The 26,826-nt window shown below is 41.6% G+C and overlaps 1 protein-coding gene across 12 annotated transcripts in view; it reads right to left on the reverse strand.

Annotated features, from left to right (window-relative positions):
- Tle1 (TLE family member 1, transcriptional corepressor) overlaps nt 1–26,826 on the reverse strand; it is a 97,132-nt gene that overhangs the window by 11,877 nt on the left and 58,429 nt on the right. For 5 of the 12 annotated variants that reach the window (XM_037202673.1, XM_037202672.1, XM_037202670.1 and 2 more), the window contains 7 exons: nt 21,194–21,304; nt 17,715–17,768; nt 17,032–17,184; nt 14,889–15,033; nt 14,196–14,297; nt 13,716–13,912; nt 12,415–12,491 (listed from right to left, as the gene is read on the reverse strand). In XM_037202673.1, the coding sequence (XP_037058568.1) occupies nt 12,415–12,491; nt 13,716–13,912; nt 14,196–14,297; nt 14,889–15,033; nt 17,032–17,184; nt 17,715–17,768; nt 21,194–21,304 (839 nt within the window). The remainder of the gene's footprint in view (nt 1–12,414; nt 12,492–13,715; nt 13,913–14,195; nt 14,298–14,888; nt 15,034–17,031; nt 17,185–17,714; nt 17,769–21,193; nt 21,305–26,826) is intronic. The other 7 variants (XM_028873958.2, XM_028873956.2, XM_028873951.2 and 4 more) reach the window with 2 other exon arrangements.

The raw sequence follows: 26,826 nt of genomic DNA on the forward strand, positions 1-26,826 counted from the left end.
CATAAATACACATGCCTGCACTACCACCTCAATGCTTACTTCCTCAATCCTCCAAATCAGTGTTTTGTTTTTTTCCAATCCAATAAGACCCGCTGTATTCTTTTTTTTGATATTTTTTTTATTTTTATAAACATTTTATTTTATAAATAATTTAATTTTACATAGCAGACATAGATTCCCCTGTCCTCCCTCCACCCCGCCCCCCCAGCCTTCCCTCCTCCCCAATTCACTCCCCATTCCCACCTCCAATAGCTGAGGAGCCCCATGGAACTGGACCAGGCCCTCTGGATAAGTGAGACAGTTGATGAGCTTGAACTCTTTAGGAAGTCCCCAGGCAGTGGGACCCGGACCTGTCCCTGGTACATGAGCTGGGTTTTTGGAACCTAGGGCCTATGCTGAGACTCTTTGCTCAACCTTGGTGCAGGGAGGAGGGGACTGGACCTGCCTCAACTATATTCTTAAAAATACAAAAACATATATGCATATTACAGTTATCTGACTAGAGACCCATATTACTTATTATGGAATATCTGCAGCTTCAATCAACTAGTACTATGTTGCCCTTGGAGACAAAACTGCCAAAGCACAGAGGTTTGAGTCTATTATTCCTGTCCTAGGAGAATTCTGGACTTCAAATAACTGGTAGGGAAAAATCTAGTAGCAAGTTATGTAACCATACTATTTCATTTCTGTTGCTGTGATAAAATACCCTATAACAAGTCACTCAGGAGAAGAAAGGTGCACTTGGCTTGCAATTCCATGTTACAGCCCACTACTATGGGAAACTCAAGGAAGGAACTTAAAGCATCATGTCCAGTCAAGAGCAGAGAGAATAAACACATGGATCCAACCTCATTTGCTCACTTTCATCTAGTTTTTGCCTCTAAATACTACTGAAGACCCCCTGCCTAGGGAATGGTGCTGCTCAAAATGGGCTTCACATATCAATTAATAATCATAATCCCCCACAGACATGCCTACAGGACAATCATATCTAGGTAATTCCTTATTAACACTCCCTTCCCAGGTGATTCAAAGTGTATCTAGATCTACTAAATAGAGTTGCATTATTAACACAGTGACCCCAAACACCAGGTACCATGACCAGGGTCCTAAAGTGACAAATGAGTATTCAAGTGATGTGGAAGAAATGTTCCCATAAAGTAACACAGCTAGATTGCACCGTTTTTTTTAAAAACGGTGGTTTAGGTGAAGAGAGAACCTGCCCATCAAATTTCTGGCTACAAGAGCAATGGCAGGGCATAAGCAGAGGCTGAATTCTCAGCCATCAATCAAAACGGGAGCTTACAGGTGGAAAAAAAAAATTGCATCAGGTGCCCTTCCAGAAATCCTAGATTTTCAGTGGGAGGCTACTTTATCTGTAATTAGAATCCTGCTGATTACAGAGTTAAATGTTTCAGATAAGTACAGATTGGGAAAGATGTCTGCTAGTCTTTGGGAGACCCATTTCCCAGGTGTGTTTTTCTTACAACACAGGAGCCAGTAAGCTCATACTGAGGCAATTTAAAATGGATTCTCAGTGCAATGAGCACTGTGCACACCCATCTGCCCCACAGGAAGCCCAGATGGATGCTAATGTATCAGTCCTGGGTCCTGAGAGGAAGCAGGACAGCTCAATGAGCTGCAGAGCCTCAACAAATGAACAAACCAGGATACACAGGCGGTGAGCTCTCCTCTAGGGATCCATATGGAAAAAAAGCAAGAGGAGAACAGAAATGGCTGGAATTAGTTATTCACCCACAAAAATAACAGGGACTTTCAACAACTCATGTTCTGACACTGTTAGAGACCCCAGAGGAGACTTATCTTCTCTATGGATGAGGAATTAGAAATAATGACACCAATCAGGGTAGATAATTTGCAAACAATGAACAAAACTGTCCTTATTTATCTCTAGGGAATACATTTCTGGGCCCCAGAAGGATGATTTAAAAACATCAACAACAAAAAACCATCACACTTTAGTTTCCCAACATACAATCTATGGTGAATTTCAACTTACAAATCATTAAGAGTAAGACAGTAATAATGAAACAGAACAAGTACCACACATTCTAACCAAATCATGAGCATCACCACCTTTATACTTTGAGTCCAAGACAGTAATAATGAAACAGAACAAGTATCACAAATTCTAACCAAACCATAAGCATCAGCACCCTTACACTTTGAGTCCATTATTATTATGGACACAAACACCACAATGCACAGACCACAACAGATGACTTTGACTGGGATGACACCACTCAGGGGCAGAGCCAAGGAAACCCTAAATTTGAGGCTAGGTGGAACAGTACAGTGAGACTGTGACCCCCTGTGTATACAGAGCAGAATCAATGGACAAGAGAACAACTAATTTCCCATGTGAAATGAAGCAAATCTACTACTCAGAATGCCAGAATCTAATTTATAATTGTCATATACCAAAACACACACATGTACATTCTCTCTCTCACCCCCACCTCCCAATACATAGATAAAAGCTATTAATTTCAGACTGCACTTGACCTGAAACTATATATAAGCGAGAACTATTCTATCTATGAATATTTTTAGACCTCAATTCCAGATGAAGTCAGACAAAAGGAGGGCTTGATTATGTTATAGATAGGCAAGTTTAGAGATAGGCAAAATTCACAGGTTATGGAATTGGTTACCTTCATGGCTGAAGTGACAAACAGGGCTTCTGGAGAGAAGGATTTGCATTGCTCCTCAATCTGAGCTGTTCTAAGAGGTAGGTATCACCAGTGAAAAGTAATCGAGGTGTATACACGATACATGCACTGCTCTGGACCTATAATACACCTTTAAAATCAATTCCTTTATTTATTCAAGAAAAAGTAGAGGGAAAGTCTCCTAGCCAACTCACTCACTACATTAAGTCCATGACCAGGTTGAGATCCCAGACTTTTATGTTAAATGGACCTGACACGAGGCACTTCTTGTATAATATTAGAGGGACTAGCCTTAATATTACACATCCCAGGGGCTCAGGAGAGAGAACTACTAACGGCGAGGACTATTTTTGGGAAATAGGATCTCGGCACACCGAGCTCTATAGTCCACTTGCTTTAATTCCTCTGGGATAACATCCTATTTACACAGCTTCAGTTCTGTTCTCGTGCCTAGCTCCTTTCTTGCCTGATTTCTCTCTATACTTATCTACTGCTCCCTCTAAGTTCTACCTTAATTCTGCCTCATCTAGGTCCTTTTCAGCTTGTTCTTACCCAGCTAGTACTTCTCCATCTGACTCTTCCTCATCTTCCATCTCGTCCACACGTACTCTCTGGTCAAATCCTCCTTATCCCTCCCGTTCTCCATCTCTCTGACCTCTCAAGTTCTTACCCATCTAGTTCTTCCATTCTCTTTTCTTTTCTCCGTCCCTCCATGCCCTGGGAGTCCCGGTATATATACATTTACAAGCAATAATCCCTTGGCGATACAAAGCCAGGCTTCCAGGGTCAAATGGAGGGGTGATAAGAATCATATAGAGGGGCAATAACCGTTAATTATCATTTGCAACCCCAAAGGGAAGTAACCAATGAGGAATGAATTAACTAAAGGCTAAATTTGGGTAATATCTAAGAAGAGAGATCTTGTGTGCTCAACTATAGTTGTAAATGTGATTGGCAAAAAATGTTAAGAATCTGTAAGCTGCTAGGTCAATGGGAGAAAATAAAACTGCCTTCTTTTTTCCTGTGGCTCATATCTGTCCAAGCTATCTGCCATTTTTCTGCAGGGTGGGGGAAAGTGTGCTCAGTCGCTAGGCAACCTGTGTACAGCTAGATGCCTCTGATGATAGTTAAAGGGAGATCTGGAACTAGAGGTAAGATTTGGGAAAGGAGAAAGTTAAGCTTAACTGGCACATCTGCTAGGCCTTCTCAAATAGGTAGCCTGGATGCTTAAGTCTGTTCTTAGAGAGTACAGAGGTACTTTTCACCATCTGGGGATGGACCTGGCCAGATGCTGCCAAATATGATAATTACAGGGAGGCTTGAACTGGGGTTCGGGCTGAGCATAGCTGTTAGCGCAGAAGGTTATCTAAATATTACTAGAAGTGGTTAGGTAAGGAGTTAGAGGTCTATAAAGTTAGTAAGGCTGTAAGATGGGAGGGTCCAAGCTAAATTGTGTACAGCTATTGCTTAACATCCACCTAACCTAGGAGGTGTCTCCTTGTGGAATTTACCTTAAATTAGGAGACTTGCATGTGGACTGTTATTACTGGTAGTCCTTGAAAGTGGCTAAGGGAGATATCTGATTCCAGAGGAAGCCTTCCCTGAGGCTGTTCTCCAAATACCTTGGATGTATAAGCTCAGAGAGTGATCAGTCCACACTGTTAGCTCTTCTTAGGGAAAAATCAATTGGGAAAACTATGAAGGCACACATAATTTTCATAACAGAAGACAGATGATATATAACAAGCCAAGTAACACTAAAAGCTCCTTGGAATTTGGCTTCCTCTGGAGGATTTCTTTGATCCCTCCAGGTAGTGACTTGGCCATAACCAGCTGAGTTCTTATGATATATTCCTGCGGCCCGCAGCAGGCACTAGCTTGCTAGCTGTACCAAGTGTATATGGTCTTACTCACTGGCTAGTCTGCACCCTATGATCTATCTGTTTTCTGATCCACAGGGCAAAAACAACAACAACAACAACAATACAATGTAAGCATAGTATGATTCTAAAGAATTGGTTGTGAGGAATAGGACAGCACTGGGAACTACAGTGGGTCTCCAGGAAACAGCAGTATAGTTAAACCACCATAGATATAGCAGCCAATAAACCTCGGCTGAATATCCAACCAGTGGGCAAGTGCAAGCATCAGAGAATCCAGGAAAGGAGGAAAATGCAGTTGGGAGCAATCAGGCAAGCAAGAGATGATGGAGGGAAGTAGGTCCCAAGAGCAAACACAGTGACATGTCTCTAGAAAAAGACTTGAGTAAATGTTCCTAGAGAAGAATACCAGTAGCAAATTGTGAGTCAGAAACTGAAAGAACTGGGACCACTGTACTACACTAAGTCCATTCCCATCAAGAGGCCTCTGTTCCCATAGCCTTCTAGCCAAACTCCTACTGATCAATTCACTTCTGATTCTGAAATCAGGAGGGGGAACTAGGGAAGTGAAAAGAAAGCCCACTGGACTTACCACTTTAAAAGGAAATGAAATCAGCACCTGTTGAGATCGAAGGGCTTTTCATTTATTGGGCACATGGTAGAGGTGAAGTGCTAAAAAAGGAGAGGGTCCTCTCCTGAGTTCCTCCTAGGAACAGAGAGCTGAATAGCAAGAATTCATTCTGAGCAAGCAGGCTGGCTCCTGTTAACAAAGCTATGCTGTGTTCGGCAACCAAAGGAAAACGGGTGTTTACAGACTTGTCAGTGACCTGGAAGTAGAGTGAACTGCACTGGCAGAATCCAGTGAACAGTAATGAAGCAGAGACTCTGGGAGATGAAGGCCAAGTCTCTACTGCCCAAAGGATATGGCATGGCTGATGTGAAAGTCCTTGCTGAAAGTACCAAAGCCTCATCAGTTCAAAAACCTCAACTAGCTCTCCAACCCTTTACAGCTTCTGAGGTCCTTCAAGATTTTAAAGCCAACTAGCCTTGCTTCATATGACACTAAGCTCCCAGTCACTTCAGATGGCAAGCAAGTCCCCAAAACTTTACATGTCACTACATTTTGAAGATGTTCCATGTTAATTAGAAACCTTCCCTTCTGCCTAAAAGAGCACCTCCTCTCTCCCAGGTATGGTTTTACTCACCCAGGCTCCATCTACCCCTCTCTACAGGTGGCTCTTCCTTTACATCTTTGCTCCATTTATTATGTGAGCAATTTTTGCCCTTACTGTTCAACAGTTCTTTAAGGACAAGTGGAAAGTCTTCACCAGCCCAAAGGAGAGCTAATGCTCAACCATTGAGTGAGAATAAGTCATCTACTGTTGTCCGATCACTCATATGTTAAGTCATGAAAGGCCAGGAAATCAACAAAAAAGGCTTAAATAAAGAAGCAAGCAGTTATCCTCTCTCCACCTGGGTTATGCAATTGACTTTTACCAACTACTGTTAAGCAGATATACCAAATGTGGCAAAGAGAAGGTGACAACTTTGTAAGGGATAAGCAGTCCCTGGAGGGTTGACTTGGACCAACAAGATCCTGACACAGCTAAGAACGGTGTGAAATCAAGTGGATGCTGGCCCCTCTCTCCCAGTGCAATCAAGAGCAACAGCAATGCACAGGGAAGAAGCTAAGTCTAAGCCGGGCCTTGACTAGCACAACCGACAGAGTGAAGTACAAGAGGAAAGAAGCAGGTTGTGCTTTCACGGCATTCGCTGTTAAGATGCGGGGACTTACTGAACTTATCTGGGCCTCATCTCCTTGATGTTTTTTAATTATATTTGTTTATTTGATGTATGGTCCATGCATACCATAGTGTACATGTGGAGTTCAGAATACAAATTGTGAATCAATTCCCTCCTTGACATCAGGTAGATTCTGGTGATTAGACTCAGTTTTTCAGGCTTGGTACAAGTGCCTTAGCCTGCGCCTAGCCCTGTAGCCAGCCTAATTCCTCTATTTTTACATCACGGCCTGAAAAAACTTAGCTTATAAGTAATATTGTTGAAGTATGGATTATGTGAAGGCACATCAAAAAGAATGACAGTAGCACAACATCAATCTTTGGTATGTGTGTTATTCAATGTCCCTTAGAATCTAGAGACAGAAGAAAGGGGAACAAAAGAAATTACCTAGCTACTAGGCAGAACCAAGTGTCTAATCCAGATAGGCCCAGTACAAATGCAGTCCTTAATTTAACTTTAATAGTCAAGAAGCACCTTTCAGGAGACTGTGAGACCCAGCAGGATGGAGGCACTACACTATACATGGATCCCTGGGGCCACTAGAGTTCAAACAGAGAAAGCTAGGTCCTGAAGACTGAGGGCTGAAGCAACTGGCTCCTAAAACACATAAGAATTATGTAATTTATGATTTGGGGGAGAATACTTGTGGCCTGAAATGAACAAAGGTAATGAGGCTTGAGGTGGAGGTAGCAGTACAGCAGCATAAAAAAATTATAGTCTTGCTAATCTAAGAATGTAAAAGTATAAAATAAATCTGTAAAGTGTATAATGTATCTGCTTAAGGACAATCTCTTGCCAATGTGATCTGCAGTAGATCCTTTTTTGTCATCATGGCAAAATACCAGCAAACACAACTTACAAGGAGAGATTTTGCTGTTCACAGTTTTGGAGGGTATAATACATCATGACAGAAAAGGCTAAGTGGCTGGAGCTGCCTGGGTCATGGGGACAGGACATGCAATGCGGACTGTTCACATGCTGGCCCATCAGAAAGCACAATGTTATTTAGGCTGAAACCAAAGGTCAACTTAGCCTTCAAGCCTCCCCCCAAACCCACTTCTGCTAACTAGGGCCCATTTCCCACTACAACCTCCTCAAATAGCACCACCAACAAGTGCTCACTCAAGCCATGAGTCTATGGAGGCTAGCTTACATTCACACCACAATAGGGTTTATATACACCTAACTTTAAAATCAATAAAATCCTTTACTTCTGGAGATTTTTTTTTTTTTTTTTTAGTTTGGCATCCTGACATCTTCCAGAGTGGAAATATATACATCAAGGTACAATCCCTGCCTTATTTGGAAGATGGCATTCCTATATTAATGGAAAGATGTATTAAGAAAAATTTAACCTCAAGGTATTAGGATGGGAGAGATTGTTCATTTAGTTGAATATGTCTAATTGTCTCATTCTAAAAATGGCAAATATAAGCCAGGTGTGGCAGCACACACCTTTAATCCCAGAACTCAGGAGGCAAGGTTGGACAGATCTCTATGACTTTGAGGCCAGCTGGGTCTACATAGCAAGTTCTAGAACAGCTAGTGCTACATAGAGAGACCCTGTCTCAAAACAAAAGAAAAGGTGGCTATAACATTTCTGAAAAGAACATACAAAAGCTTTATTAGCAGAATAGATATTGATAAAAAAGGAGGCTGTCTAGGCAAAGTGAACATGAGAAGTCCAAGTACCAACTTACCAAACATTTCCAGACTTTTAAATATGCTAGGGCAGGACAACACAGCAAGGTTGCCACACAAGACAAACCATCCAGGTTTCTGGAGGAAACATGGATACTTTAAACTTAATTTAAAAATCCTAAGAAAGAACCACCCACTAGAGACAAATGTGAACAAGAACTACACAAGCTCTATTTCTATCTCATAAACTCAAAGTCATTTCTGATGAGGTAAAGAGGGAGGGACAACTGTAACTACACATCAAAGACAAGCTCTGCTTCAAGACAACTGAAGAAACCAGAAGACACAGGAGTTGAAAATAAAGCAAACTAAAACCCACACAGCAAAAGCAAAACACTGAATATATACTATTTTTAGCAGGCAACAGACTTAAAAAGCCAAATATCACTGTGGTGGCTAATTTTATGTATCAACCTGCCCAGGCTAGGAAATGCCCAGATGACTAAATATTCTAGCTGGGTCTGAGAGGTGTTTCTGAGATTAACATCTCATTGGTAGACAAAATAAAATGATGTTCCCTCACAAATGCAAGCAGGCAACACTGGGTGGACATTATCCAGACCACTGAGGGGACAAACAGGACAAAAAGTTGAGAAAGGATTAATTCGCTCTCTGATTAGGCTGTCATATCACCTGCTCCTGTGACACCAGTACCCTTGATTCTCAGGCCATTAGGTTTGGATTAAAATTGCTACACACTCCCCATCCCTCCCATTCTCCCCCACCACCATCCTAGGTTCACCTAGGCTTACTAAAATGCAATAAATATGTTTACTACCTATCTCTGCTCAAGGGACAAGGAAATTTTGGTAACTTTAATTCTACTATGAGGAGGACAATAGAAACAGGACTTGCACACATGAGTATGATCCAAGGTCAAGGTGTGTGTCACAGACCTACCAAAAGGCTACCAGAACAGGAATGTCTGTGAAAACACATCTGCAAAGGTTCCATGAGCATGGCACCTGAGGTGGTATTTGATGGGTGAAAATACTTCCAAAGAGCTATGGTCTGGGTAAGCATCCCACCATTGCCCAAAGTAAGAATTGCCCAATTCACATCATCCTTGGTCGGTGGTCCTGGGAGGTGTAAGAAAGACAGCATCTGAGGAGCAAGCAAGCAGCATCCCTCTATGATTTCTCCTTCAGTTCCTGCTCCAGGTTCCTGCCTTGATTCTCCTCAGTGATACTTGGAAGTGTAAGTCGAATAAACCCTTTTCTTTCCTCCCCAAGCTGCTTTTGGTTGTAGTGTTTACCAGAGCAAAGGAAGGAAAACCAGGACACCACCTAAATAATGCTTCTTTGGCATATTAGTTTGAGGGACTCTCAGTCCCATCTCCCATAAAATCAAGTCCTAAAACTTCCCACTTTGCAGCTTATCACCAAAGTCTCAGATTCAATGCTGAAATGGTTCAAAATAACCCTTCTCTTCCATTCAGTTCCCAATACCTCACAGCCACTACAAGTGCCTGCCTTGAACCTAAACTCTCTATCATTCTTTTCTGTACAAGGCAATGAGTTCTCTGCCTTGATACTTCTTTGAAACTTTATTTTCTTTTGAGGAATATAAAGAATTTATGTGGCTCGAAAAACCAAAAAAAAAAAAAAAAAGAATTTATGTGGTATTCTGTCAGTTTAGTCCCTAAGACAGTGGTTCTCTTTGGGGGGGGGCGCAAATGACACTTTCTCAGGGGACACCTAAGACTATTGGAAAACAGATATTTACATTACAATTCTTAACAGTAGCAAAATTACAGTTATGAAGTAGCAATGACAATTTTATGGCTGGGGTTCACCACAACATGAGGATCTCTATTAAAGGGTCACAGTATTAAGAAGGCTGAGAATCACTACCCTAAAACCATGGGGAGATTCTAAAAGGGTAGAGGACAAATGTCTCCTCCCCATCACACACTTCCTGGGCTGTGAGCTCCCATCCAGGTCCCTACTAGCCAGGCAGCAGGTCCCAATGAAAACTGTTTGAGGTGCACAGTAAGGAAGTGATAGTGCCTGGAAACTTGAGCAGATGTAGAGACCTGAAACTATACCCTATAAGAAAAGACTAAAGCAGTGAGTAAAAGGCTGGATATTGCAACAGATCCTATGAACCTAAGGAGATTTTTTTCATCTCAATTTTGTTCACATGTGTATGTGTTTGCCTGTCATCTACTACTCTGCCTCTATATAACTGACCACAAGTGGAATTGTGGTTGTAGTTGTTCTTTTAATGGTCACACTCTCAGGCCCTCAAGGCAGGTAACACAGGGAAAGACCACTTTCAGGAGAGTCTTTTGTCTGCACACACACAGTACACTGTGAGGTCATGGGTCCCACCTTAGCAGGCCTACACAAACACTCCCTCAGCTGCTCTTTCTCAGACTTATTTGCGTAACCTTTATACTTTGTTCGCCCTACCCAAGACATGTTGATTTGTCTCTATTTCTTTTAAGTGCCTCGGATCAGCTCTGCTCAGTGTGGTCTGTAAACATTTGCTACTGTCTATCACAAATGAGCAGTCACTAAGAACTTTACACAGCTGACAGTTATTTTGTGACTGCTGACTCTTGCAACAAACAGTACTTAGATTTTGTGTCTTCCCCAAATTAATTTTATCCTGTTTCAGAAATACCACTCTTCAGCTAAATCTGTCATCATAAATCTGAGAAGCACTGGAGCAAGAATGGTTAAGTAATAACAGAGTACATATTCTCCCATGTGAGCTAATGGATTAAGATCAGCATTAAGACTATATACCAGAACCCAGCAATGGGGCAAGTTCACTGCCTCCTTACTATTAACTAATCCTGTCTGTATTCCTTACATAAAGCCACTCAACCCATACATGACAGTTGTGGTAGCTCAAATCCAGATACCAATGGACCCTTAAGTCTTAACAATCTGCTACTACACCATTTGTTTCTACGCACATCATAATCATGAATCATAGTTGTTTGTTGTTGTTACTGTTGCAGTTGAGACAGGACTGTTAGATGGACGAGGCCTTCCTCAAAGTTACAATACTGCAGACTTTGCCGCCTGAGTGCTAGGTCTACAGCATGTACACTAGGCTGGCATTAGTATATCTTTGATCACAAAGAAATACAAGGTACTCAGAAGGCAAGGAAGTACTTAGCAGTACCAATTAGACCATTACAATCTTTTGCTTCAAACCATGCATATGTGTACAAGCTTAGGTGCACAGGCCACCTGTAACCATGTGTAAATACACGCATACACAATTTTAAGAAGTATGTTCTACATTAGGCATGCCAGAAACACCAGCTTTCTATACTAGTGTTGTAGACTTTAACTCTTCTTACCAGACAGTTCCTACTCCTTCTCATTATGCTCAAGATGCACAGATTAAAGGTAAAGGCAAGCCCTGAGGGCAAAGGGTAGGATAAAGGCTAAGTGGAGGCCTGAGGCACACCCCTCAGAACCTCTCATTTGGAAAGTCAGCATTTCATATTGCCCCCAGCTATACAGAGAGAGACAGGGAGAGGGGAGGGGAAGGGGAGGGGGAGAGGGGGAGGGGGAGGGGGAGAGGGGAGGGGGAGGGGGAGAGGGGGAGAGGAGAAGAGAAGGGCGAGAGGAGAAGAGAAGAGAGGGAGGAGAAGAGAAGAGAGGGAGGAGAGAGAGAGAGAAGAGAAGAGAGGAGAAAGATTGACCAGTTGACCTCCATATTTCAATTTTGCTTTGTATAAAACTTGAGAAAATTAGTAATTCCTTGAAATTATGGGGTGACTTCTGATGGTTTGGTGAGTCAGAATAAACAACGGGTGTTTGCACATTTTGGATGCTTTTGTAGCCTTTAAGCCTTTTGTTTCCCCATACGGAAACTTTGCTTTTGAGAAGTGTTGTATGGCAAAATAAAGCACCTATCCATACTGGGACAAGGGTGCCCCATAGGACTGACCAATCTAATAACTTATTTCTACCAAAATAAGGAAAAGGTCGCACTGTCCTGGGTAAAGAAATGACAGTTTGCCTGGGTACAGCACCAGTGAAATTTGTGGCAACTGCCTTCCAACCATGCATCAAGGCATCAAGTTCCTGCAGAAGGATCAGGTAGGAGGGCCTATCACCGCCAGCTCTTTCTTCCTACCTGTCTTCATCTTCTATAGTTTCTCTTCAAAAATTAACTAAATGCCTGAGCTCAGGAGCTCAGGGAGAAGCCAGAGGCATGACACCTACAAGTTGTCTATTTATAGAAAAGTGTTAATACTTCTCAGAAGTCTCCTTGGAAACGTCCAAGCCTATCTTCCCTTGGGAATTCCAGACTACTGATAGTACCACCTCTGAAACAAACTAAAACCAAGGAACAAATGTACTTACGGTTTCCCCCCAGGTATTCCTGCCAGGTTTGGGGGAATGGAAGGTACTCTCATGTGGGGAGGAGGATCAAAACCAACCTAGAAATAAAAGTGTGGCAGACTCAGCTTATGTAAGACGGATACTCTGTGGATATTGAGTTCACTTAAGAAATCCATTTACCCCCTAAACAATGTAAGTGGGCACTGTAACAATGGCTGGTATTTCTCAAAGGAAAATATACAATGTCCTACCTTACCAAGAAAGTGCAGGAGGATACTAACCAGCCTAGCACTAATATCATGGGCTATTTCGTTCTGTTCTTCCTTGGGGGCAGTTCAGAGCACCATGGAATGTTTACACAGCAAAACAGGCTGCTATCCTCAAGTTCCAAGAGCACCTCCCCCACCCCCTACTCCTTTGCTAGGGTAACCAAAACTGCTGCATGCAACTCACTCATCTTGGTCAGTATTTAGATTCCCATGCCATCTTTGTGCATAAAAACAATTAGCTACTTATCACACTAGATTCAAGGGGCAATCCAATGAAGGAGATTAAGGAAAAAAATACTGTTCACGATATATTTCAAGTGGCTTACAGGAAAGATTTTCTGTGAGATTTACTTTACACCCTTCCCTGGTACAATTTGACCCTCCAAACACAGTTCTTTAGCTTTTAGGTAAAAAACTGGGGCATCTGAGTGACAGAAGGTGGGGGGCAACATGGAAAGACCGGCTCTATGGTTTTAAAATCTGCCATGTCATACACAAATAACTCCTTTTACATAAGCTAGGGTATTCATTTTTAAAGAACATATAGGCATGGAAGGAAACAAAAGCATGGCTTCTCAAATGTTTTTCTTAAGATGTAGGAAAAGGAAAAGAGCTCAAAAAGAAAAAAAAGCACTGAAATTATTTCAGTACTTTCTGACTAAATTTTTACTTTGGTGAGAGAAAGCCTTATCTATCCTGGAACCATGCAAGGAACCTCTAAACACTGCCTTTTTCATCCACAGACACAATGAAACAAAAGGCACTTGCCCTAGCTTAATGAACCAGCATACTGATGAAGGCTGACAAGAGGAAGGTAAATACGTGGCCTGAACAGTGGGAATCATCTTTAGTGTTTGTTCCCAAGCATGGGGTTGGCTGTATCCTTCTCAGGGCAGTGAGGGCATGCATTCTAGATCCAAGCCCCCAGGATACAACTCAACGCCTTTCATCCCGGTCTGCATACCCAGAAGCCCACTGCCACAGCCCTACACTTTTTGTCCTGCATTCTTTGGGCTGCCCACTCCCCGGGGCACACGCAAGCATATGACCTACCATTGGGGAGCGACCATAGGCAACCACTGCTGCAGCAGCTGCAGCAGCTGCAGCACTCATCTGTGGAGACATGCTGTGTAGACCTGCATAGGCAGCGCCAGGGCTGGTCAGCTCTCCATTCATGCCCGCGTGGGGTACCATGCCAAAGGGGGCAGGGTATGGGCCAGGCACTGCCAGGGGCGTCCTCAGGCCAGCTGCTGCAAGGAAACATGCCATGTGTGATGAGACTGACCATCAGGTCAAACCTGACCAGTGATTCCAGTCATTAGATTTGATGGTGAGGGGAATGGAGATCATCAGCCCCAATCTATACACAAGGTCCAATCCTTCCCAGAGCTGAATTCTCCTCCAGGACAGAAAGCACAACCCCCATATTTCCTTATTGGCAAAGCAGCCGCACCAGGAAGCCAGGAGGATTAATCAACATCTTTGCACCCAATTCACAAAGGGCAAGCCAAGGCACAGATACTTCATGTTTACCTGACTTAATCTCAAAAGAAGATTTTCTGGATAAAATCCAAGATTTCTCCTTCAGTCCGAACTTTCCACTCCCTGGTACCAATTCCAAATGAAAACCAAATCCTGGATTTACGCAAACCAGAGCAGGGCTTTAGCAGGGGCATTCTGGTGCTATTTCCCCCTGGACTCAGGCTGTTAATGTTTTCATTTGTACAGTGAAGATGATCAAATTCAAAGTTATGAGTGGCCTCGTGGGCTAGAGTCTCAACAAAACCCTTTCAACTTCCAGCAAAGGACCACTGATTCCTGAAAATGTAGCAACCAACCAACCAACCAACCAACAGGCAACTACAGGCAGCAAAATGTATATTTTGGCTATAAAATCAGCAAGCCATTTTGGTCAATATTGACAACACCAGACATGCAATGACAGAGTCTGTAAGATTATGTTTGAAATAATTACCAGAAACTTAACAGTAATCCCTAGGATTTGAAATATTTTGAAATAAAAGAGAAGCTGAATGTAAATAGTTGGAGACTAATTGGTGCAGCTGCTGAAACCCAGGACAAATGTGTTTGTTACCATGCCTTTTCAGAGACAGGAGGACAGCTTTAAGTGCTTCACATTCAGGGGCAAACTGTCACGGGATTAGCAGACAACACATCAAGCTGGGGATGGAAGAAACAAAGCACAGCAGGAGAAGGGGTGCTGACCTGCTTGGTTGACAAGGGGCTCCATGGCTGGAGGCTTGCCGAGACCTGGACGAAGGCCTGGAGTAGCACTGGTGCCTGGGGTTGGCATGTCGCTCCGAGGCGTTGGTGTGCTGGATTTCAGGACAGGCGTGTTGGCTTTTTCATGCTGGTATCATTAAACAAATTAAATGAGTATTATTTTTAATCCAAGCCATATTACACAATTTATCACAACAGCAGCTGGGACACTGGGCACCTTCTAGTTACTCCCCAGCCAATTTTCATAAATCCACACAATGTTGACAGCATTAACTTGTGAGAGAGAAATGTTGACCTTTCCTCTTCCTGCCAGATTAAAACTTGAGCAGGAGACACAGAGCATGATCACAGTTCTTCCTCCACAAATTTTATTTTAAAAAGAATTTTCCATCAAGCTTGTGAACTTTGGCTCCATGCCATGTTAGAATGATGACCATACAGAGATTCTTTCCAAGTTACTCGCAAGGGCATATCTGAAGTGGAACCCTTTTCCCAGCCTCACCTTTTGGTGATTCAGATTGACAGTGATAGACAGTGGAACTGCCAATTATTTCAAAGTCAAATCAGCATTTCCAAGATAAAAGTTCTAGAAGTATTGCTGGGGGATATCTTTCTGTACACTGTGAACATAGGTTGTTCCCGCTGCTTAATAAATAAGCTGATTCAGCCTATGGCAAGGCAGCTTAGAGACAGGCAGGAAATCCAAGGAGATAGCAAAGAGAAAGTTAGTCTGGGGAGACACCAGCCTGCAGCCCAAGAAACAACATGCCAACAGACCGGTAAGCCACAGAAAACGTGGCAAAACATAGATTAATAGAAATGGATTAATTTAAGATATAAGAAATAGCTAGCAAGAGGCTAGCTGCCATAGGCCATATAGTTTGTAAATAATATCGAGCCTCTGAGTGATTATTTTATAAGTGGCTGCAGGATTGCAGGGCCGGGCAGGACCAGAGAAACCTTCCAACTACAAAGTACCTGTCTCATATGTTTAAACAAAGACCTAAAAAGAATTCCTCTTTGGAGAGAGGTATAGCCACCTATTTGGCTACTGAGCTAATGAGGCTTGACCAGAGCAGACAGGAGATTTATCACCTGCCAGAGGCCTTTATAACAGGATAGTAACAGGATAAAAAGGGGTCTTCTTTTATCTCTCAAGACTCCTTGTGCCTCTAGAACATAGCTCAAGAACTACCAGGGTGTAGAAAAGAAAGTGAGCCAAATACCCCAGTTCTGGCCTAGGATTTAAGAGATTGTTCTCAACAAGTCACTCAGGCTTGGCTTTACTCTTAGGTAAAAGGGTAGCACCAAGGCCACCACCATGTAAGGATTAACTTTAAGGCAGTCTCACAAGGTAGCAGACTTGACTCCCATCTCAAGAGCTTCCTTCCTGCCGTATCCTTTCAAGCACTAGCACTGCAGACATATTCCACCATCCTCAGTTTTACAAAGTTTGTTCAGTGAATATATGACCACATGAATGGTCTATGATGCACTCACTACTACTGCATATCCCAAGCCTCCAGTGTACCTACTAATCCTGATGTGACATGGCCTGGCACAATGGCTAAGTTTTCCAATAAACAGTAGCTTAAGAAAATCAAGATACCTTAAGATTGTAGTTCTCAATTTTCCTAATGCTGCAACTTTTTACTATAGTTCATCATGTTGTAGTGTATAGCTGAAGTTTTCAGAAAAACTTTCAGCTATAGTGGTGACCCTCAACCATAAAATTACTTTCACTGTTACTTTCTAACTATAATTTTGCTATTATTATGAATAGTAATGTAAATATCTGATATGCACAATATCTGATATGCAACCCCTGTGAAAGGGTCATGTGAACTCCCAAAGAGGTCAAGACCCACAACTACAGTCTTAAGACAATTATTTCCTGCCAACTGTTAAGTTTCACAGAGCAGAGTCATAAACATATCTAAGGAAGAAAATGATGCACAGAGAAGCCTACACAACTACTCTAATCATAGCCCAAGAGACAACTGAGAACAGTGAATAGGACAGAAAGTGCTTCTTTTTCAATACTTGAACATATTAACCTTTAAGCACCAAAATCCCCAGTTCACATACTGCAGTGTCTCCCAAGGGAAAATCAGCTTCCACCTACCAGGCTCACTTCTTTGGATTTCAGAGAAGAGGAACTTCCAGAGGAGGCTGTGGATGCTGGGCTGCCTGAAGCGTCCTTCTTCAGCAGGCGGTTTTTGTCAATTCCGTTTTCCCGGGGTGAGTGTGTGGGACTTGCATGTGGAGAAGAAGGGTCCTCAACACACAATAAGAAGTTGACATGTTTTAGTTCAGAATGGACATACTTTTCCACATTCTCAATTAAAGGATAATACTGAAAACCTTTCAGATTTGAGGAGGAGTGTCAGGCACTAAATGACCAAGATGGTATTTATAACATACTCAGGACCATACCACAGGAAAAATAATCACATCCCTCCCCATACCCAGGTGCGTCTTCTAGTCAGCTATCCAACACAGAAATGAAAAATGACTTAGGAAACAGTTTTTCTTTTCTTTTTTCCTGGTGGTGCTGGGCATCAAACCCAGGTCTATCTATGCCATTGGTAGGCAAACAGTCTTCACCTGAGCTATGTCTCCAGACCTCATTTTTTAAAAGGGAAATTATAGTTTCAGTTAGGTTATGACTACCCCATTCCTAAACATCCATTAAATTCTTGGTATGTGAAGGTATAAGACACAGACACTATGACTTAACTTCATTCACTTACAAATGGATTTTTATTAATACTATTCAAGAGAAACCTTGAAGAAAAGCATGGTTACCTCATTAGACACATCCACAACTAAGTTGTCATCACTCTTGTCCCCATCACTGTCCTGGAAAAAAAATAATAATTTTCTTTAGTAAAGGCTAAGAATAAGTTTTGACCAGTTCAATTTCTTTCAATAGTTCTTGGTAGCAGAGAGCTAAACACTTAGGACATGCTTGCAGGCTCCCTTCTAGCCTATAGGCATTTACCACCACCTTTCCTCCTCTTCCTCTAACCTGGGGTACACAGAGCTTCAGCATGAATGCTGCTGCAGGGAAAGCCAGCTACCTAATCTAAACCTGCTCATGAAGGGCTTGATGTCTGCAATGGTAGTATCTTTCTTAGAATTTGAATCTTGTATACCTTCATATTAGGATTCTTAGTCCAATGGATTTCAAAGTAAAGAATAATGTATCATTTCTTTGATACATATCACTTTGAAGATGCACAACTAGATAATATGGGACTCAGACAACTCATGACTAGGAGATAAATTTACTTACACCATCTTCCTATGAGACCACTAGTTGTAATAGAAATCAAAAGCTCTAATCCATGTAAAGAACAAACTTCTGGGGGCTGGTGATAAAGTTCAGTTCACTGAGTGCCTACTACTGACAAAGCTTTGGGTCTGATCTCCAGAACTATACAATATCAGGTGTAGTGCTACACACCAATACTCAAGTCATGAAGGTTTAGGTCAAGGTTACACCTGGCTACAGAGTTGAAGTCATCCTGGCTACTATATAAGCTATCCTGTCTCAAAAAAAAGGAGAAAGAAAGAAAACAATGGGCAGTGGAGTAGCTGAAGAGATTTAAGTCAGTGGCTAAGGTACTTTCTGTGCATGAGGATTGGAGATTAAATCCCCAGAACTCATAGACATGCCATACAGGCTTAGAGGCCACCTGTAATCCCATCACCCAGGAGGCAAGAGACAGGTGATCCCTGGTCGTTCTAGGTAGATGAACTCTGAGGAACTGGCAAGACTCTGACTCAATAAAACAAACAAAAAAAAAAAAATTGGAGCTTCAGAGACACACAATATCATCTTCAAGCATTCACGTGTACATTCAGGCATACCACATACACATGGGGGTCAAGAAAAAAAAAGGTACGGCTCTTGGGCATGAAATATGGAAGGATGGAAGGAAACTAGATGGAGGTAGCTGGAGGGTACTGTCATAAAGCATAAGGGTCTTTACTGTTTATCACTAAGTACAAAGTTGGCTAATCACAGCAAATTTCAAAGTTACATTCAGTCTGCAAAGCATTCAGTAAAGCTGCTCAATTTAAGATGAGTTCACTCTAATATCAAAGTTTGAAAAATTCTATTTTAGTGTGGTGGTTAGAATAAGAATGTCTTCCATAGGCTCAGATGTCTGAAAACTTGGCCCCTAGTTGGCGGCTATGTTTGGTTAAGTTTGGTTTTACTGGATGAAGTATGTCACTAGGGGTAGTTTTGAAGTTTCAAAGCCAAGCACAACTTCAAGTACAATATAAAAAAAAACATGGAGTTCACCAGCAACATAAATTGAGAGCCAAGCAGAAGTCAGGAACAATTTCCAATTTAATTTCAGTAAATTAAAAATTTACTGAAATGCTTTCATTGAAAAAAAAAATTACAAAATGTACTTTCCTTAGTGTCAGATAAAAGCATGAATGTTCTCAGATGTCAAGAGAAGAAATGGTGAACAAATACAAACTAGAAGGGTTTCCCTTCTAGGAAAAGAAATTATAAAAATGACCACAGCAGAAAGGGTGAGACAGATAATATAGCCAACAATTCACTACCACTACACTCCTTTTTATTTAGGAAAAAACAAAACAAAACAAAAAAAAAACTTTCCTTTCAATGAAAAATAAAGAAACATATGAGGTATACCTATACAGTATTATAATGGACAAAGTAGGATAATTAGTGTTTCCATCATTTTATCACTTGTTTGGGACCTCAAACACTTGTCTTATACTTACTTCTTCATAAACGTGTAACAGGCTGTGATAAACTGAATTTGTCTTACTCTTCTATATAACACAGTCTTCCTCTCCGATCTAAGTCTTCATCCTATCTAAGTGCTTTGCATGCACCATTGTCCAGATCCTCAGTTCCAGCACCCTCTTACCCGACTAAAGGAGTTAGGTGAATCACTCATGTCTTCTGCAAGTGAAGCTTAGCTCTGTAACAGGCCCTTCTGCAAGCATAAGCCAGCACAATACAGTAAACTTTTGTCAAAGAGTTCTGGTCTTAGACTTGGCCTCCTATGTGTTCTAACATAATCTCATTATCTCACCCCAAGCCCATTTATCTAACCAGACAAGACATATAAGTACCATAAAAACCGTAAGGCCAAGTATTGTTTCCAAGTGCCTCATTGTTGAATTAAATACACAAGCCTCATGGAGAAACTAGTAACACAGAACTGGTATCAGCAAATTTCCCACCTTCTGAACATCACAGACCACCTTCTTGATTGCTAACATTTATTCATGTTACAAATGAAAGCAAATACATGCAGCTCTGGGCAACAGATAGGGGCAGAAGGATATTTAAAGGACTTGGATGAAAGTGGAGAGAGCTAATGACTGGTTCTTCAGATGTTTATTAAACCACGATACAAACTGTAGACTGATCTAGGACCTCTATGGACATGCCAATTCTAAGAACAGGTTCAAAGCTTCAATACAGCATGGTTTTGGCATAAGGTGCTTTGAGAGTTTCACTAATCATGACCTCTGGTGAAACACAAGCTCTGGGTAGGTTTCTTTAGCTATGAAATGGAGAGGATACCCAACTTGGCAGGTTATAATAAGAACTAAATAAAGTAATCTGTGTCACTGCACAGGGTTCCTGGCACTAATCCTGGCACACAAAATGTTACTTATTATTAGCTGAAGCCTTGGACAAGCCACAGGAAACAGAACCCTGTGTCTAAACTTTCCCAACTACATAGTAGAGTACTTCCTCCAAGGCCTACATTTTGCTTGTAGTGTTTTTGGGGTGTGTGTGTGTGTGTGTGTGTGTGTTACCATACTGGAGATCAAGCCCAAGGCCTGGCATATGCTAGCAAAGTATTGTACCACAGAGCTATTCTCTACAAACATTGACTTTACTATATATATAATGTATATATAATATATTATATATTATTTATACAAGGTCTTACTGTATAGCCCAATTTGGCTGTGACACTGCAATCCTTGTGCCTCTCCCTCCAGGAACTGGTGCTACAACCTTATACAACTAACCTAATACTTTCATAATCCCTTTGTGAGTAACTAAGTTAGAAGAAAAAAAAAAATCTAAGCCCAAATGAAGTATATAACAGACAGCCCTGAAGGGAAACAAAGTCCTCCAATGTAGGAACTTACCTGCTTTGCAATTATGAAATGATACATACAGAATTACCACACTCTAGCAGTATACCTGGATACTCACTCAAAATGAAAGCAGTAAGTAAGCAATTATCATGGGAAGTCCTTTATTCACTTACATAGTTATCCTTATCATCCACCTTCCTTTTTTTGATGTCACTGGAAAACTCTGGGCCATTTCTGCGTTTATCTGTGCCTCTTAGGCTGTCTGGGACCAAGAGGGAATTACTCTGTAAGACAAAAAAGTACTAATAAAGGTTTTTTCCTAGGCCTCTTTATATGCATGAAAACCCAACCTGGAAGAACTGTTTTAGAAACAGGATCCCAACAATCTTGCACCTCTGTTAAAATCACGTCTTAGGATTCCAGTGGCAAAAATTTAGACAGAGCTTAAAAGAAACCTGATTTTATATCAAACTTTAAATCCTGGTGGATCCTTGAGGCCCTATTCTCTAAAAATGTGCTTCTGTTTACTCTTGGAAAAACAGACACTTGCTGAATGTGGGTAGATGTGTTTTTATTCTTTTTACTGCAACTTCTTGGTGTGGAATATGAACAGTCTTTGAGTAACTCCTGAGATCACATTCTGTTAGGCACATATTATGACTAGAAGTCAGCATGTGCCAGCCACTCTAAAAAGGCACCAAAGATGCAGGAGGGAGTAACAGTAGTTCCAAATGGCAAATCACCTTTTCCACACAATAAAGGACTTTTAAATTCTTTTGATATACTGTTGAAAATAAGATCTGGCACTGTTCGCCAATACCAGTGAAATTTAATATTCAAAGAGGAAATCTTAGGCAGTTATAAACCTTTAATAGCAAAAGCAGCCCTCACATTTAGAGGACTAATCTTTGCCACAAACTACACAGGACACTTTCATCAGCATATGCTGAATATGAACTGCTGACCCAAAGAAAACAGGCATTTTAGATATTCTGGGGTCACATGACATGACCTGGACAGCCCTTCAATTCCCAATTCCCATCTCCCCTTGAGCTAAAGCAGAACACGTTACAAAGAGTTCTTTTAAGAGCTGGATTAGCATATGCAAGGGGGCAATTTGTTCAGTGGTGTGTTACTGCTGTGAACAATGTTGAATGAGCTATGCAGAAACTGCCTTTCACAAGGCCCAGATAACCCCAATTGCTGCCAAGATGCCTGAGAACTAAGCATGGGGGTGGGGCCCCGGGTCAGCAATTATGCTACCTTTCCTGACACAAACACGACCACAATACAACAGTATGTACCAGAAACGAATGTTTTATGGCATATTTTTTTAAGGCCCTGGGTTTTCATTTTTTACCAGCCAGACATAATCAGCCAGGTGGCTGGCTCTCAAAGCTCCCTGGGATAAAACATGGACCCCACGGTATTCCCAGCTCCACCACACACAGAAGAAAGAAAAAAAGAAAAAAGAAACCTGGGGACCAGAGGGCAGCTTGAAGCCTCTTGTCACACTTTAGAGTTGATTCTAAAAGCTGAGCTTTTTTTCTTTTTTCTTTTTTTTTTTTTTTTTTTTTAGTAATGATTGTTCAAACAAAACAAATGGTCAGGAAGACGAGATAAAAGATAGAGGGATCCACACAATTCAATATGGAGAAGCTCAAAGACCTACAATGGCTGGGCCTGAAAGATGAGCAGACTGGATCCATGAACTAATTATAATTACCTCTTTACAACACTCAGACTCCAATCAGGGTCCATGGCTGGCAAAAGATGCAAAATTAATGCAGCTCCTGCAAAGCAGTTACCAGTATATTCAATACATTCTAGCCCCGAGGTTATGTCCAGGATCTGAACCCAGCAAATGGATCAGGAGTAGGGCTGTGTATCACTGCACAAGTGCATGGCAAAAACGTGACTGAGTCCAGGTCTGGAGCAACTTCAAAGTCTCTCCTGCAAAATCAGTGGTGATTGCTCAGAGACTACTCAGTCTAAACCCCAAAGCATTCTGCACTTGTACAGGGACACCATAGTTTCTGCCAGGACAGTAACATTTCAGTGGCAGACCTTTAAGGCTGCCATGCTTTGAAGGCCTCTGCTTCAGTGAGTTAAAAACATACTACTTTAATTTCCATTTCAGCAGCTTAAATGAGGCCTGTAACCTGAAAAGGTTTTGAAAAGCTCTGTAATGTCCCCTCAATTTGGACTGGGCTAGTAATGAACATTCCTGCTCACCTGAAAATTGGCCCCATTTGTAACAGGAGCAGACTACAGTTAAAAAACAAAGCATCTCTTCATGCCTTTGATTCTGTAAATATAATTCAAAGCAAAGCAGCAAAGAAGGTGGGCCAGGGAGGCCTGAAGAGTCACCCTGCCTCATGCTACTGCCAGACACCTACTAGGCTTTCAGTCCACCCTCCAAGGAAGAGACCACACATCATGGTAGCGTTGCCTGCATAAGCAGTTTTTCTGATAGTGTTGCCTGCATGAGCAGTTTTTCTGAGTGTAATGCCCCAGCCGACTGAGCTACACAGACAGCAACAGGCAATGTCTCCAACTATTGACTAATATACTGTTATCTTTGATGTCTCTCCTTTGCTCTTCTAAAACCCAAAGTCATTTCCTGGGTACTGCTGAATTTCTTCTGAAAACAAAAGTCCTGCTCTAGTGTCCCACCTGCTGCCAGCTCCTATGGCTGAAGATGGGACGGTTATTTCGATGGTCATTGTAAGTCACTGACATGATGTATTAAGAACTAACAGATAAGCCGGGCGGTGGTGGCGCACGCCTTTAATCCCAGCACTCGGGAGGCAGAGCCAGGTGGATCTCTGTGAGTTCGAGGCCAGCCTGGGCTACCAAGTGAGCTCCAGGAAAGGCGCAAAGCTACGCAGAGAAACCCTGTCTCGAAAAACCAAAAAAAAAAAAAAAAAAAAAAAAGAACTAACAGATAAAACATAAACACGGACTGAATGGGCCCCGTGTTCCTTCAAAATTTATCATTCTATGTCATGAGGTATCTATAGTCTACGGTATCTAAAAAGCATTTAAGGGAAAACTGCAAAACAATGAAATTGAAATTGTTTCAAGTTCCTAAAAAGCTAGCAGTGAGCTAGCTGGCCAAGCACTTGCCTAGCATGTAAGGCCTTCCATTGAATCTTCAGCAACACATGCGGGACAGAGCATCAAGCGCAACAGACAGCCTGATTCATGTACGGGGAGAGGCCAAGGCTACCTTTGAGGGACACCCTTTTTATTCTGTGTTTTACCTGGAACATCGAATGTCCAGGCAGAAGAGATGACTGGCCCATGACTAGAACCATTCTACCACTTACAGATTCAAAAGTATAAGTGCCTCCTCTCCCAGAAAGGTAAATTTAAGCTTGCTTTCTGAACAGAAATATTTTTATCCAACTGTATCGCTTAAATAAAACCAACAATGGCTCTGTAAACTAGTGCTGCACATTCTAATGTGACATAACCAATGCCTGATACAGGCTCTCGGATACTCCTTCCCTACTATCAGTCAGTCACACAATTTCTTGATCAATCTGTTTTTCAGACTTTCCATACCAAATGTGAACATACAATTAAGAAAAATGAATATAGTCTACTTCTAAGTGAGCAGACCGTACTGGGAAATATCATGAGATTTCTCTTAAAAAGGGGGGGGGGGTAATGGGGGGCAAGAGAGAATGCTCAGTGGTTACAGCATTAACAGGACCTGGTTTCAGTTCTCAGCAGCTGCATCAGGAGGTTCACAGCTCTCTGTAATTTTAGTTCCAGGGAATCCAATGTCCTAGGCCTCCTTAGGTATCTGTACACATAAACTAATGCAGGCAAGTAAGGCGCGTGCACGCGCACACACACAGAGAGAGAATAAATATAAACAAAATGCATAACACAAATAATAATGAAATGGCCAGCACCTGGTTCAGAGAGAACCTGTCTCAAACAAAGCTGGGGAGTGACCTAAGAAGACAGCCAAACTCTACCTAAAGCCTCCCCATACTCCTGCACAGGTAAGCACAACTCCACATACATAATACCAAAAAGAGATAAAACTTCCTGCCTTTCCAGTCATAAATCCTACCACTAATGAGATAAGACACTGGCAAAGCCCTCAGCAGAGCCACAAGCAATACATCCACTCCTATCACATCCATGGATGCTATTCCCTACAGACAAGAGTTCTATAGACAAGATGCCATGGCAGAGGGCTCTTCCCAGAGCTCACGGTTTTCAAGATTTTAATTTACCACACAGAACATATCAAATAGACACCGTTTTTAAATATTCACCTGCCAGGTCAAGACTTAATCATGTCAGACTTTGACCAACATGAAAACCATATCCAGTGTTGTCATGCTGACAGGCAGGCTCTTGTCCTGGCCAAGAGGCTGTCAGTTCACCTTGTAACTGAAAATTTAAACAATCTACAGGGCTTCTCATACATTGTCACTTCTCAAACACTGAAAACACTGGACAGAATTCTATTACAAATGTCTTGAGGACTGAGATTTTTCAGGCTGTATATTAAGTTTTAGTTTTAAAATTTTGTTAAATAAACAAGATCATTATACTTATGTTGTCGTTGTTGTTTTTTTACAGGAACTCAAACATGGATGTATGCAGGCCATGGAAATATGACAAACATGAGCAAACTGAAGTTTGAAAACAATGTTTACAAAATAAACTAAAATTCTGAAACTATAGCCTTATGTGCGGCACATGCTTACGCTCTGGAGCCAAGTGAAATCAAAGGACAGAGACTTATCTGACATATTTGAGAAAGAAAACACAGATCAACCTTGCTTGCTAACTTCATCCTGTTTGTATGAAGAAATTACACAGGAAATGACTGGACAGGGTTAAGAGCAGAGGTATGCTACCCAACACAAAGGGGCTTCTTCTCTTATGACAACCTGGAATTATTTCAGCAGAACAAATCTTGGGGTATCTATACCATCAGCAAACAAATGAGTATTACAGATATGATACTTGCTAGGGTCACATCTACCCATACTACCCACAGAACAGCTGTGAAGTTCTGCAAGAGAGGAACTCCCAGTAACACAACCCAGGATGAGTGGTATAAGCCTGAAATTGTAGCATTTAGGAGGTATGGGCAAGCAGTTCAAGCGCAGCCTGGGCTACATGAACACCTATCTCAAAAAAAAATTTTTTCCCCTTAAAGGAAAACAACATGTGTATATTCCCTTGAGGTGACAATGTCATGACAGAGAACATCCTTCATAAAACACACCAGAGCATTTTCTATTGCAGTAAATGGCTAAGTCTGAGCAAGACAGTCAGCAAAGTATTTAACCTAAGGGTAAAGGAGGTCAACAGTTTCTTAAAATATCTAAACATCCAAATGCAATTTTACAACCATACTTTCCTGTAAGAAAGTACAGTATAAGCATCAGCTAACCCTCAAGCAAGCCTGGTGTTATTTTATCTTGATCTGTCATTGCAAGCTAAGAACCTACTAAACAAGGTCAGCGAAGACCCAGGTGCTTTGATTAGGATAAAAGCCAGTCTTTATGATCTTGTTCCAAGAGATTTTTTAGCACCTTATCAGTAGTGATTGCACAGGTCTACTCAGAGAATCCTGGAAATTTAAGTTAACGATATGCCTTGTGAATGCTCCTTTTCTCAAACATTAGTCTCATAAGCCTCCATGCACCTGGGTAACTTCTGCCAAAAAGGGTAAACTTTGAAACTACCATTAGCGAACAGGAGAACCACTCGTGGACACAGCCAAAGTTAGACAGGCTTTCCTAATATCAAAATAGCACAGTTCCAA

The sequence above is a fragment of the Peromyscus leucopus genome, chromosome 2 (genome assembly GCF_004664715.2).
Source record: "Peromyscus leucopus breed LL Stock chromosome 2, UCI_PerLeu_2.1, whole genome shotgun sequence".
Taxonomy (NCBI): domain Eukaryota; kingdom Metazoa; phylum Chordata; class Mammalia; order Rodentia; family Cricetidae; genus Peromyscus; species Peromyscus leucopus.